Here is a 14237-nt window from a genome sequence, read left to right as displayed (position 1 = left end):
AGTCACTCCCCTTTCCTTTGTCCAGTTTTGCACCAGAGCAGGGACTGGGGTTCCCTAAACCAGTGTAGACTGGCTTATGCAAGGAGGGCACCATCTGTGTCATCCAAAGAATTTCCAGTGGCTCTGGGAGGCTATCCTCCCAAGCCTGTAACACCTATTTCCAAAGGGAGAGGGTGTAACACTCTCCTCCCAAAGTAAATACATTGTTCTGCCTTCCTGGGAATGAGCTGCTCAGATCCCAGGAGGGCAGAACCCTGCCTGTGGGTGGCAGCAACTGTAGCTGCAGAGAAAACCCCAGAGTACTGGTTTGGCAGTACTGAGGGTCCATAGTGGAGCCCCCAGGGTGCATCTCCAGACAGTAATCCTGCACACCGTGTGAACTGCAGCTACAAGGGCTTCTGTGCACATTTCCACAAAATCCTGCATGCACAGCTGAGCCTAGGTCCCCAGCACTCTGTCCTGCGATGCTCAGCACCCTGAGTTGATCTCCGGTGTCGTGGGACCTCCTTCTGCAGTGTTGAGACAACCACTGTGTTCAACTTCTTGAACCCATGTTCAAGGACTTCTGCAGGTGCTTCCTGATTGTGCCTTTCTCTCTAATCGTGACTCTTGCAGCTAGCAAGGCCTGTTTGTGGTATTTTGCAAAGGAAACAACTCTGCATCCTCCAGCATGCAGTGGGACGTCTTCTGCACAAAGGAGAAGTTCCTAGCATCTTTTGTTGTTGCTGAATCTTCAGCTTCTTCCATCCAGAGGCAGCCATTTTGCACCTTCATCCGAGGTTTAGTGGGCTCCTCCCCCCCCGGACACTTTTGCGACTATTGGACTTGGTCCCCTTCCTTTGAAGGTCCTCAGGTCCAGGAATCCGTCTTCAGTGCTTTGCAGTCTATTGTGGTCTTTGCAAAATCCCTTATCACGACTTTAGTGTGTTTCTGGGGAAATAGCAGTATATTACTCCTACGTTCCAGGGTCTTGGGGTGGGGTATGTTGGACACAATTTGTGTTTTCTTACACTCCCAGCGACCCTCTACACACTACACTAGCCTAGGGGTCCATTCGTGGTTCGCATTCCACTTTCTTAGTATATGGTTTGTGTTGCCCCTAGACCTATTGCATCCTATTGTATTCTACAGTGTTTGCACTACTTTCTGACTGTCTTACTTACCTGATTTTGGTTTGTGTGTATATTTTGTGTATTTTACTTACCTCCTAAGGGAGAATATCCTCTGAGATATTTTCGGCACATTGTCACTAAAATAAAGTACCTTTATTTTTTAGTAACTCTGAGTATTGTCTTTCTCATGATATACTACCTATATGATATAAGTGGTATAGTAGGAGCTTTGGATGCCTCCTAGTTCAGCCTAAGCTGCTCTGCAATAGCTACCTTTATCAGGCTAAGCTGCTAGAACACTACTAATCTACTAATAAGGGATAACTGGACCTGCACAAGGTGTAAGTACCATTGGTACCCACTATAAGCCAGGCCAGCCTCCTTCAGTTGGTATAGCCGAATAAAGATTATGAACTGAACTTAGTAAAGAGGCATTTGATGCTATACATTGAATTATGTGAATGGGTGATTGCACTTTTGTCTTCTTGCCTATAAGAATAAAGGAGAGAGATCCTTGTATTTCTCCTCAGGGATGATATTTATCAATGCACCGCTGTTGATGAGAAAAGGTATTGCACAACCATTTATTTTCAGTTTAATTTTTGGACAATGTTTCCCTGACTTAGGTGCTTTCTGATGTTAACTTTTCTTTGACTGATATTTCTCTTCACATGCAGCCAGTCGAACAAGTGCATATTTCTCTGAGGTAAACATCGACATTACACAATCATCTTCTTCACTTTCACTCAATACCGATGAACCTTTCGACAATGATTTAGGTGACAATCAACTTCATTTGGTGTTGATTTATCTCAACTGATGTGGTTGATTGGCCCTGTGGGCGCATGTCGAATGTCGCTTCTGGATCATTCAGATGGCCATTTTGTCTTCTCGCTGTGAAGCACTTACTTTTTCCTTCACTTTGCAGACTGTCACAAAATGGTTCTCTTTTCCACAGCCTATGTACATCTGTCAAATGATGGGACATATCCTTTGTGCGGAAAGGACAATCTGCATCTAAGACATAATTTCTTTTGCTGAGATGACATCACCTTGTGCCTTTCAACTTTCTGTTTCTGCTTACTTTTCATGTTAATGACTGATTCACTTTGGGCACCTCCGGCATCCATGTCAGCAGCTTGTCGATCAACATGCTCATCAGTTCTGGCAGCCAGGAGAACTTGCTCCAGATCAAGAGTTTCTCACAGCATTCATCGTCTGAATGAATCTGACTGACATCCGTCAATAACTCTGAGATGTATTGGTTCTTCATCATTAATTTCATTAAATCTGCAGTGTTTTATGAGCGTATCCAGTCTCTCAACAAATGAATCTGTGGTTTCACCAACTTTTTGTCATACTTGACTGAAAATATACCTTTCGTAATTTACATTGGGCACTGGATTGAACTTGAGGTTCACAGCTTCTTTGATTTGACAGTAGGTATTTTCATCAGATCACTATAATTTCCTTATGACTTCTTTTAAATCATCACCTGCAAGATTTTTGAGGTACTTACTCGTCTTTTTGCTATCTGTTTCTTCCAGTGCATCAATAAAATCATCAAATGTCTCTATATAAGCAGTCCATCTATCTTCAATATTTTGCTTTTTTGGATGTATCGAAAGGTGGTGGTTGTTTCAGGAAGGTGCCATGCCCCTAACCTGGCCCTCAAATGTACCGGCCTAAGGGTCATCTTTTATAGGCTCCATTGACAGATCTGCTTTCTGACAGAACTCTTGTCACTACAGATATTGACGGCTCTGTAAGCACAACCACAGACACTTCTCTTGGAGTCACCCACAGGAGCAATATGATGATTCTCTTTAATTAATACAGGTAGGCAGATGACCCTTTCATGCAGTGGATTGGTCATGTTTTCAGTCTCCTCTTTTGGTCTTTTCTCACATGGTTAATCTCTGCCTTTCAGCGCTTCTGATCGCAGTGGTATTGCATATTCTTTGCTAAATGCTGCACTTCAAAACCTGGTTGTAGCGCTCAATATGTTATATAGCTCTTTGTGGCGTAATAGCACTGTACCTTTCTGAATGACCTTGTTCTTAGTTTCTTGATTAATGACATGTAGACTTCTCAGTGAAGCTTTCTTTATCATCTAATGCTTCATGCCAGGTGGAGTTGCGCTTTGACTCCACATGCACCAACCGTCAGTTCAGCACTTCGATAAAGGCAGATGTGGCACGCAAGAACAGTTTGCTTGGGCCACAGCAAACTCTCTGGGAGAGCACTGTTAATCTTCAGGTTACTTATTCCCTATCTTGTCACCAGTTGTAGCATTCTCCCCGACTTGCAATCATCGTACCGCGTTCTAAAACTTATTTCATCATGCTACGGAGTCCTTCAGGATCCAAAATGGTTTCATCATTCATACTCACAAGACACAACAATACCCAGGGCACACAGGTTTAACTCAGGACGTATCTGACATCCTCCCTGATGCACTGAAGCCTCTGCACAGACTGTACCATACACAGCCTCCTTGCAACCCAAACACACAGTGTATGAACAGAACTGACTTCTACCATATATGTTTACATTTTTAAAGCAGATGTTTAATGCCCATACACTGATTTCTAATTACAGAACTACATGAAGGGGTAAATAGAATTCAATATTAGGCATTGCCCATTGAAAGTATTTATTAACTGTCTTGTGTCTTTATTTCATGAAAATGACTCGAATGTGCTCATGCAAGCAGAGAGTATTTCTGTATGCCTCCGTTGCCTGCTTTAGCACATTAGCGCCAGACTCAATGGCTTTACCAGTGATTGTTGTGGGCCGAAGGAAAGGAGGTCCTATTTTTGAGACCATTCAACTTGTTTATGCACAGTTTATCAAGAAGTAATTACATATATAATAACAAGTGATGTAAGCTGATCTTCATCTTTGTTACTAGTGCCATAGCAGCCCTCCACTGTGTTACACAAACCACTTAGATAAATCACATATGTTAAACAATAAAGCATGTACTTGCCCCAAAGCACAACTGTTCCCCCAAAGCAGTTCATAAGGCATTTGGCCCCTTTTTGAAAACCATAACGAAAATCTCTCTGTTTCATGTCACTTGTTCTTATCTGTTCCTGATTTACAGTGAAAATCAACAGCTATTGTATGGGTCAAATGGTTTCTAACAGCCTGCAGCTGATTTGGTCATTTGGGCTCAGTGTCAAGTAAGGACTTACCTCTGCATGTTGGCTAGGGCTGAGCTGCCTCTTGCAGTGGTTGCACTTCAGGCACAGGGGGTGGTAGTCCTTGCCCAGTGACCGCTTCCTCTCCCCTGTTAAAAGTAGAAAACAATTGTGATATGTGAGAAAGTAGCCTCTTTCTAGCATGGTTACCCCCACTTTTGGCCTGTATGTGAGTGTGTGTCAGTGTGTTTTTACTGTGTAAACGGGATCCTGCTAGCCAGGACCCCAGTGCTCATAGTGAAAACCCTATATGTCAGTGTGCTTTGCCTGTCTCACTAGGATCCTGCTAGCCAGGACCCTAGTGCTCATAGTTTGTGGCCTAATGTGTGTGTTGTCAGTAAGTGCTTAACTGTGTCACTGGGGCTCTGCTAATCAGAACCTCAGTTCTTATGCTCTGTCTACTTCCAAATCCGTCACTATAGGCTAGTGACTTTGTTTACCAATTCCAATTGGCACACTGGACCCACCTTATAAGTCCATTGTATATGGTACCTAGGTACCCAGGGCATTGGGGTTCCAGGAGATCCTTATGAGCTGCAGCATTTCTTTTGCTACCCATAAGGAGCTCAGACAAACCCTTTCACAGGAGTGGCAGGACTGCCACTGCAGCCTGCATGAAATAGTGCACACACTATTTCACAGCCATTTTCACTGCACTGTAACTGATAAGTCACCTATATGCCTAACCTTCATTTACTGAAAGCTAGGTGCAAAGTTATTAAGTGTGAGAGCACCCTTCAGCTAGCAGCGGTGCCCCCACGTTGTCCAGGGCCAAATCCCCAGACTTCATGAGTGCGGGATGCCATTACATGTGTGCACTACAATAAGTCAATATCTATATGTAGCTTCACAATGATAACTCTGAATATGGCCATGTAAGGTGTCTATGATCATGGCATTGTTCCCCCATTCCAAATCTTATATTGGGGAGCCACTTCCATGCATCCTGGGGTCTCCATCACGGACCCCAGTACTGCCAAACCAGCTCTCTGAAGCTTGCCCTGCAGCTTCAGCTGCTGCCACCTCACAGACAGGGTTCTACCCTCCTGGGGTCTGAGCAGCTCAGTCCTAGGAAGGCAGAACAAAGCATTTCCTTTGGGAGGAGGGTGTTAGACTTTCTCCCTTGTGAAATAGGTGAAGCCCCCCAGACCCTCTGGAAATGCTTTTATGGGCACAGATGGTGCCCTCCTTGCATAAGCCACTCTACACTGGTTCAGGGACCACCAGTCCCTGCTCTGGCATGAAACTGGACAAAGGAAAGGTGAGTGACCACTCCCCTGTCCATCAACACCCCAGGGGTGTTGCCTAGAGCTCCTCCAGTTTGTCCCAGACTTCAGCCATCATGTTTTCTAAGGTGTTGGGACACTCTGGAAACCTCTGAGTGGCCATTGCCAGCAGGTCATGTCAGAGACTCCTCCTGATAGGTCCATACCTGATAAGGAAGCCAATCCCCCTCTTAGGGCTATTTAGAGTCTCTCCTGTGGGGTTCTCTTCAGATTCTCCCTGCAAGTTTCCAACAGGAATCCTCTGCAACTATTATTTCATCCTCTAACCTTGGATCGACTGCAACCTGCTCCAGGAACCGCTGTAATAGCAGCAAAGTATCCAGAAGGGCTACTTTTCTGCAACTTCAGCTCCAGCCAACAACTGCAACAGTTTCCATGGTGTGCACGCCACACTCTGGTGATTCCCTATGTTCACCCTGCACCAGAAGAACCAAAGAAATCTCCTGTGGAGTGACAGAGTCACTTCCCTGCTCCAGCAGGCACCTTCTAAGTCGATGACCAGTTCTCTTGGACTCCTCTCCGGCGAAGCTAGTGCTCCTTTGAACACAGGTGGTGGACCCCTTCGACACAGACTGTCCTAAGATCTTGCTGTCCAGATTTGGGGGAGGTAAGAGCTTGCCTTCCCCATTTGTGACAGCACCCCTGTGCGCCGTGTCATTGTCACCTCCTGAGGCCTCTGTGCACTATTTGCAAGAATCCTCCATGCACAGCCTGGCCCATGACCCAAGCACCCTATCCTGCGATGTTCAACTCACTGAGTTGTTCTCCGGCACCGTGGGACCTTCTTCTGTAGTGCTGCAACAACCGCAATTTGCACCTTCTTTGTCTCCATGTCCTGGGACCTCGGTGGGTGCTGCCTGGTCATCTGTGGGTTCCCTCTAGTATGGGGAGCCCCCTCTGCCTCCTCAGTGTGAGTTGAGCCCCCCAGGTCCCTCCTGGGTCCAGGCAGCACCACTTTGACGCAATCTGCAACATTGCTTGATCCATGGCTTGTTGGACAAATACAGTGCCGAAACTCGCCTGCATCCAACATCTCCACGTTGAACATCCATTGCATCATGCCGGAACCCACAGCCATCTTCCCTTGGTGCATTTCTGCAGTCTTCTTCCAACCTGAGGCTCCTCTTTTGCACCTTCTTCTAGGTTGGCAGGGGCTCCTGTCCTTCCTGGAATCTTCTGCAACTTCTGGACTTGGTCTCCTCACTTTTCAGGTCTTCAGGTCCAGGAATCCAATATTTGTTGTTTGCAGTCTTGCTTGGTTCTTGCAATTACTCCAATCCTAAGATGTAGTGTGTCCTAAGGAAACTTGCACACTCCTACTTTCCTGGGGTCTGGGTTGGGGTATTTTTCTCACCTTTGTGGTATTCTTACTCTCCCAGCAATTCTCTACACACTACACTTGTCTAGTTCATGAGTGGAATGCAAATTTGTGATTCGCATTTCACTTTCTTAGGATATGGTTTGTGTTGCCCCTAGACCTATTTTCTCCTATTGCATTCTATAGTATTTCCTATTGTTTGCACTATCCTATGTCTAATTACTTACCTTATTTTGGTTTCTAGTGTATATATTGTGCATAATACTTACCTCCAGAAGGAGTATTGTCTCTAAGATATTTTTGGCCTTGTGTCACTACAATAAACTACCTTTATTTATGGTAACACTGAGGGGGTGATTTTAACCTTGGCGGACGGCGGAGGCCGTCCGCCAAGGTACCGCCGTGAAATGACCGCACCGCGGTCAAAAGACCGCGGCGGCCATTTAAACATTTCCGCTGGGCCGGCGGGCGCTCTCCGAAAGAGCGCCCGCCGGCCCAGCAGAAATGCCCCTGCAACGAGGACGCCGGCTCAGAATTGAGCCGGCGTAGTTGCAGGGGTGCGACGGGTGCAGTTGCACCCGTCGCGTATTTCAGTGTCTGCAAAGCAGACACTGAAATACTTTGCGGGGCCCTCTTACGGGGGCCCCTGCAGTGCCCATGCCATTGGCATGGGCACTGCAGGGGCCCCCAGGGGCCCCGCGGCACCCCCTACCGCCATCCTGTTCATGGCGGGTTTCCCGCCATGAACAGGATGGCGGTAGGGGGTGTCTGAATCCCCATGGCGGCGGAGCGCGCTCCGCCGCCATGGAGGATTCAATGGGGCAGCGGTAAACCGGCGGGAGACCGCTGGTTTACCCTTTCTGACCGCGGCTGAACCGCCGCGGTCAGAATGCCCTCGGGAGCACCGCCAGCCTGTTGGCGGTGCTCCCGTGGTCGGTGACCCTGGCGGTCACCGGCCGCCAGGGTCAGAATGACCCCCTGAGTATTGTCTTTTACTTGTGTATAAGTACTGTGTAACTATAGTGGTGTTGCAGCAGCTTTGCATGTCTCCTAGTTCAGCCTAAGCTGCTCTGTTGCAGCTACCTCTATAAGCCTAAGCTGCTAGAACACTACTACATTTCACTAATAAGGTATAACTGTACCTGGTATAAGGTGTAAGTACCCAAGGTACCTACTACAAACCAGGCCAGCCTCCTACATGATAGTGTATACAGTTACTGTAATCTAAGCATAACGAAGGTCACATGGGCTCAATAAAAATAAGGATTGCAAATACTTTTAATGTAAGATTTGACCAAAGGCATTTTCTTCTCTTTAGAGTCTGTATATAGCACCTTTTTATTTTGTTGACATATAGAATTATAGATGGGTTAAGGTAACTAACAGGTATGTTTCACTGAGGGGTTCTGAGCGACATCAAATAGACGATAGCAAAACTTGAGTTGTCTATGATGTCACTCAGAAACCCTAGGAGATAAACATCCCTTTTATTTACTTTTTACCTGTTAGAAATGGGGTCTCTGGCTGGCAGTCAGTTTGCACTCTGTCCAAGCAGGAACCCTCATTCTAGTCAGGGTAAAGGAGAAACACACCATCACCCACTTGGTAGCTTGCCACAAGCAGAAAAGCTTAACCCCAGAAGCAATGTGTAAAGTGTTTGTACCAACACACACAGTAATACAGTAAACACACTACAAATAGGACACCACACCAGTTTAGAAAAATAGGTAATATTTATCTAAATCAAACAATACCAAAACAACAAAAGTTCAACATTCACAAGCCAAGATATGAATTTTCAAAAGAATAAGAGTCTTAATACATAGAAAACAATGGAAAAGGTGTTGTTACACAAAGTACCTGGTTACTGTAAAAAATAAAGCCGCAAGGGCGAGAGTGCGTCAGGAAAGTCAGCGATGCATCGATTCCTTACTTGCAAGTGAGGCCATGCGTCATTTCTCCTCCGGTTGGGTCTTTGATGTGTCGTTTTTTCCCTCGCAAGAGAGCAATGCGTCAATTTCCGGATTGGCACCTCAGGTGCAGGCAGGCTTTAAGTCAATTATTCCCACCCAGCAATGTTTTGTTTGAAATCCGGACCCACAGTGTCAGGAAACTGTGCTGCATGGGCTTTGCGTCGTTATCAGAATTCACAAATGGCTGTTGTGTGTCGTTTCTCCAGCTGCCATGTGTCAATCTTCCAGCCGCAATGCAGGTGTAGTGTTGATTTCAGCCGCGAGGCAAGTGGTGATTGTTGTTTATCCGCTGCGTTGCAGATGGTGCATCGAAAATTTCCCCACACGGTGGTCTTTGCGTGGATTTCAGTCTTTTTCTACCAGCTTCACCTTTCAAAGGCCTAGGGAATGGATGGGGCACCACTTGGCAGGGCAGGAGTCTCACAGGAGAGTCCAGGTGCTGGCAGAGGAAGTCTTTGATGGCCTTGGGACTTCAACAACTGGAGGCAAGCTCAACTCAAGCCCTTGGAGATTCTTCTCAAGTAGGAATGCACAACAAAGTCCAGTCTTTGTCTCCTTTCACAGACAGAAACATCAACTGCAGGATAGCCCAACAAAGCACAGTCACAGGCAGGGGCAGCACTTCTCCTCAGCTCTTCAGTTCTTCTCCTTGGCAGAGGTTCCTCTTGAATCATTGAAGAAATCTGATATTCAGGTTTTGGGTCCAATACTTATACTCCTTTCTGCCTTTGAAGCTGTCAAACTTCAAAGGAAAGTCTCTGTTGTTTGCAAGATCTTGCCTTGCCCAGGTCAAGCTCCAGACTCACACCAGGGGTTGGAAACTGCATTGTGTGAGGGCAGGCACAGCCCATTCAGGTGTAAGTGACCACTCCTCCCTCCACTCTAGCTCAGATGGCCCATCACGATATGCAGGCTACTCCCCAGCACCCTATGCCTTACCTACTAGAGGGGATTCACAAACAGCCCAACGGTCAGTCTGACCCAGACAGGAAATCCACAAACAGGCAGAGTCACAGAATGGTTTAAGCAGGAAAATGCCCAGTTTCTCAAAGTTAAAAAACACAAATGATGGACGGAATGCAGGACCAATCAAACATTCACCCCCAGTCACAGATCTGGGTTTAATCCATCAATTCCTTTGCTCACCATACCACCCCAGTTTGGACCCAGCCATATGGAAATCAGTCTTGACCCTGTTCCCCATGGGAACAGTCCAGCCTGAACTGCCAGGCCAGGTCCTCCCTGGTCCCGAAACAAGCATCCTGGGACCGGTTTAAGGGTATCACCCTTCATCAGCCAAGCTAGCTTGAATCCAGTGGCATAGTGAGCCCGGCACCCACGTCTGGGCATACCCGGCGCACTTATGTGACAAAAGCAAACAAACACAAATGATGGTTGGAATGCGGAACCAAACATTCCCAACCAGTCACAGATCTGGGCTTAATCCATCAATTATTTTGCTCACCATCCTAACCCAGTTTAGACCCAGCGATGTGCAAAAGAGCCTTGACCCTGTCCTCCATGTGAAACAGTCCAAACCGAACTGCCAGGCCAGGTCCTCCCTGGACCGGAAACAAGCATATTGGGACTGGTTTCAGGGTATCACCCTTCATCAGCCAGGCTAGCTTGAATCCAGTGAGCCTGGGACCCACATCTGGGCATGCCCGGAACACTTATGGCAACAAAAGCAAACAAAACACAAATGATGGACGGAATGCAGAACCAATCAAATATTCACCCCCAATTACAGATCTGGGTTTAGACCATCAATTATTTGGCTCACCATGCCACCCCAGTTTGGACCCAGCCATATGCCATAAGCTATTCTAAATGTGGCATTTTCAAACTGACAATTTAAAAACCAGTTTTACCAAAAGATGTATTTTAAAATTGTGAGTTCAGAGACACCAAACTCCAATTTTCACTCTGCTCCCAAAGGGAATCTGCACTTAAAGTTATTTAAAGGCAGCACCCATGTTAACCTATGAGAGAGATAGACCTTGCAACAGTGAAAAACAAATTTAGCAGTATTTCACTCTTAGGACATGTAAAACAAACCAGTACATGTCCCATCTTTAACATTCACTGCACCCGGCCCATGAGGCTACCTAGGGCCTACCTTAGGGGTGCCTTCCATGTACATAAAGGGAAGGTTTGGGCCTGGCAAGAGGGTGTACTGGCCAGTTCAAATTGGCAGTTTATAACTGCACTCACAGACACTGCAATGGCAGGTCTGAGCCATGTTTACAGGGCTACTCATGTGGGTGGCACAACCAGTGCTGCAGGCCCACTAGTAGCATTTGATTTACAGGCCCTAGGCACCTGTAGTGCACTTCACTAGGAACGTACTAGTAAATCAAATATGCCAATCAGGAATAAGCCAATTACACATACAATTTACACAAGAGTGCTTGCACTTTAGCACTGGTCAGCAGTAGTAAAGTGTCCACAGTATCAAAAACGGCAAAAACTAAGTCAAGCACAGTCAAAACATGGGAAGTGGAGGCAAAAATGACAGGGGAGACCACACCAAGGATGCCAAGTCTAACATTACCCATCTATATATGATTATGTTTTGTATGGTCCTAAAATCATCTGCTACTGCTTTCAGTTGCTACGCAAAGGCAGAGAAGTAATGGAGGAGCTCCACATAACATGGCCTCCCCTCCCAAAGATTAGATTTTTCTCATATTGGATGTAAAAAGTTGGGTTACTAGTGGAGGAGGTGAAACCCAACTCAATCAGGAACCACAATACTTGTCAGGGTGGCACAAGCAAACCCCAAAATAACCTGTGCTCAACCATCTGGTAGCTTGCCACTGAGCAGTCAGCTTAGTTTAGAGGCAAGGTGTAAAGTTTTATGCAGCACTTCAAACAGTAATAAAGTGAATACTCAACACAAGAAAATCCCACACCAATTTAGAAAAATAAAGTTTAATAATGAAATCAAGACTAAAGCTACAAAAATCCAATCAGTAGAACCAGAGATGTGCAATTTTAGAGTTTTCAGTAAACTTAGTGCAAAAAAACAGAAAGCAGCAACTGTGGATATCTGATTGTGCTGGACCAGGACAAAGACACAACTTTGGGCTAACAGAGATAGAGGGCAGGCTGGCTACATGGACTCAATTAGGCTTGGCTGCAGAGCGTTGTCAGGTCGGACAATGAGGATGCATCACACAGCCGAGGTGATGCATTGGTTCCGAGGAGCTGTGAATTTGTGAGGCAAGGTCCTGCATGGTCATTGAGAATCTGGTCAACAAGGTCTTACAATGCAAAGTCTGGTGTCAAGGATGTGTTGCGCAGTCAAGGAGACATGTCGGTTCCAAAAAGCTGATTGGCTGCAATATGAGAGCCTGAGTTGTGATCAAGGCTGCTTTCGTCAAGAGATTTGCAATGCAAGGACGTGCATCAGTGGAGCATCTCACAGTGGCAATTCCAATGAATGCTGTGAGATCAATGCTGAGTCCTTGAGCTCAGAGAATACTAGCAGCTGAGACAATGTGTTGGTTCTGCTCAGATTTGTGCAGCGCAGCAGAGGAGATGCTTCTGTTCTGCTGGCTCCACAGATGGGCTGGCAGAGTACTTTCAGGCCCACTTCCAAGGGTCCAGGACTGGGGTTGCACCACTTGACAGGGTAGGACTCACAGATGGCAGGGTCCAGGTGCTGGGTTAAAGGTTGTTGGAGTCTTCCATCCCTGAGCCTCTAGTCAGGAGGCCAGTCAACTAGCCCTTGGAGTCACTCTGGGGTCCTGGGTTCAACAAAAGGAGGTCCAGTCCTTACCCAGGGAAGAGGGCAGCAGGCAGTACATCAGCACAGCAGAGCAGTGGTCTTTTAGAGCAGCAGTCCAGCAGAGTGGCAATCCTTTCATTAGCATAGCGGTCCTTCTTCCTGGTAGAGTCTACATAGGTCCAGTAGGGTACTGAAGACTTGGTGCCTGGGGTCCACTATTCATACCTGGGCCTTCCTTTGAAGTGGAAGAAGCTTCTAGTGGGTTCCCTTTGAAGTCTACATGCTAAGTTTACAACTTTGGGAATTCACAAAAAGCATTTACAAGTAGTATCTTTAGATCGACATCGGGGTGGAGATTCGCTTTCTAAAAGTGGCATTTTCAAAATTGTAATTTAAAATCTGACTTCACCATGAAAGAGGATTTTTCATTACAATTCCAAAGACACCAAACATGACCTGGTTACCTGATCCCATTCGGATATTGTTACTTATGAAACATAATAAGGTAACTCCAATGTTATCCGTTAAGAGAATTAGATGCATACAAGACATTTTCACTACTAGGACATGTGAAACTAAAACATACATGTCCGACTTTTTAAATACACTGCACTCTACCCTCTGGGCTATCCAGGCCTACCTAAGCGGGACTTAAAAGGAAGGTTTGGGCCTGACAAAAGATTTGTTTTGGTAGGTCGAACTAGCAATTTAAAACTGCACACATAGGCTACAATAGCAGAGCCGAGACATGTTTAAAGGGCTAATTAAGTGGGTGGCACAATCAGTGCTGCAAGCCCACTAGTAGCATTTAATTTACAGGTCCTGGGCCCAAGTAGTGCCACTTTATTTGGGACTTACAAGTAAATTAGATATGTCAGTTGGGTGTAAGCCAATCCTGCCATGTTTTAAGGAAAGAGCACAATCACTTTAGCACTGGTTGCAAGTGGTATAGTGAGCAGAGCCCTAAGTCAGCAAAAACAAAGGGCCTGATTCTAACTTTGGAGGACGGTGTTAAACCGTCCCAAAAGTGGCGGATATACCACCTACCGTATTACGAGTTCCATAGGATATAATGGACTCGTAATACGGTAGGTGGTATATCCGCCACTTTTGGGACGGTTTAACACCGTCCTCCAAAGTTAGAATCAGGCCCAAAGTCAGCAAAACAGGAGGATTGAAGGCCAAAGGTAGGGGGGAAACTACACCAAGGATGCCAGGTCTATCACTGGAACTGACTATGGATGAGTAGAATAGTGGACTTGCTGTGTGGTGAATTTGGAAATAAGCTATGAGGAGTGGAGGAAAACATATGGCAAATATATTTGTAGGTTAGATGGGTTTTAGCAGTTCTGCTCCTGTATTACAATCATAGAGCGGGGCTTCTTAGAAAGTGTAGTTTTTTTAAATGTATTTAATCATTTTCTAAGTGCACTGCAAAAAATGTCTGATAGCTGCTATCTAGAAACACTATTTTTTTCTCACTATTTGAGAATCGCTAACTGGAATCTTGATACATCTGGCCCAAAGCACTTTACTGTCAATGGTGGCAAGGGCGAGAAGCTACAAGCTTCTCAGGGAGGTTAGTGTGTGGGTAATTAGGCTCCATAAT

General features: G+C 46.0%; 1 protein-coding gene across 1 annotated transcript in view; it reads right to left on the bottom strand.

Moving 5' to 3' along the window:
- LOC138299480 (cysteine-rich protein 1-like) overlaps positions 1 to 14237 on the bottom strand; it is a 225326-nt gene that overhangs the window by 142336 nt on the left and 68753 nt on the right. Inside the window, exon 2 of the mRNA XM_069237750.1 lies at positions 4313 to 4407. Coding sequence (XP_069093851.1) covers positions 4313 to 4407 — 95 coding nt within the window. The remainder of the gene's footprint in view (positions 1 to 4312; positions 4408 to 14237) is intronic.

This window comes from Pleurodeles waltl, chromosome 1_2, assembly GCF_031143425.1.
Source record: "Pleurodeles waltl isolate 20211129_DDA chromosome 1_2, aPleWal1.hap1.20221129, whole genome shotgun sequence".
Taxonomy (NCBI): domain Eukaryota; kingdom Metazoa; phylum Chordata; class Amphibia; order Caudata; family Salamandridae; genus Pleurodeles; species Pleurodeles waltl.
Note: the sequence above shows the minus strand (reverse complement) of the source record. Positions and strands in the feature narration are given on the sequence as shown.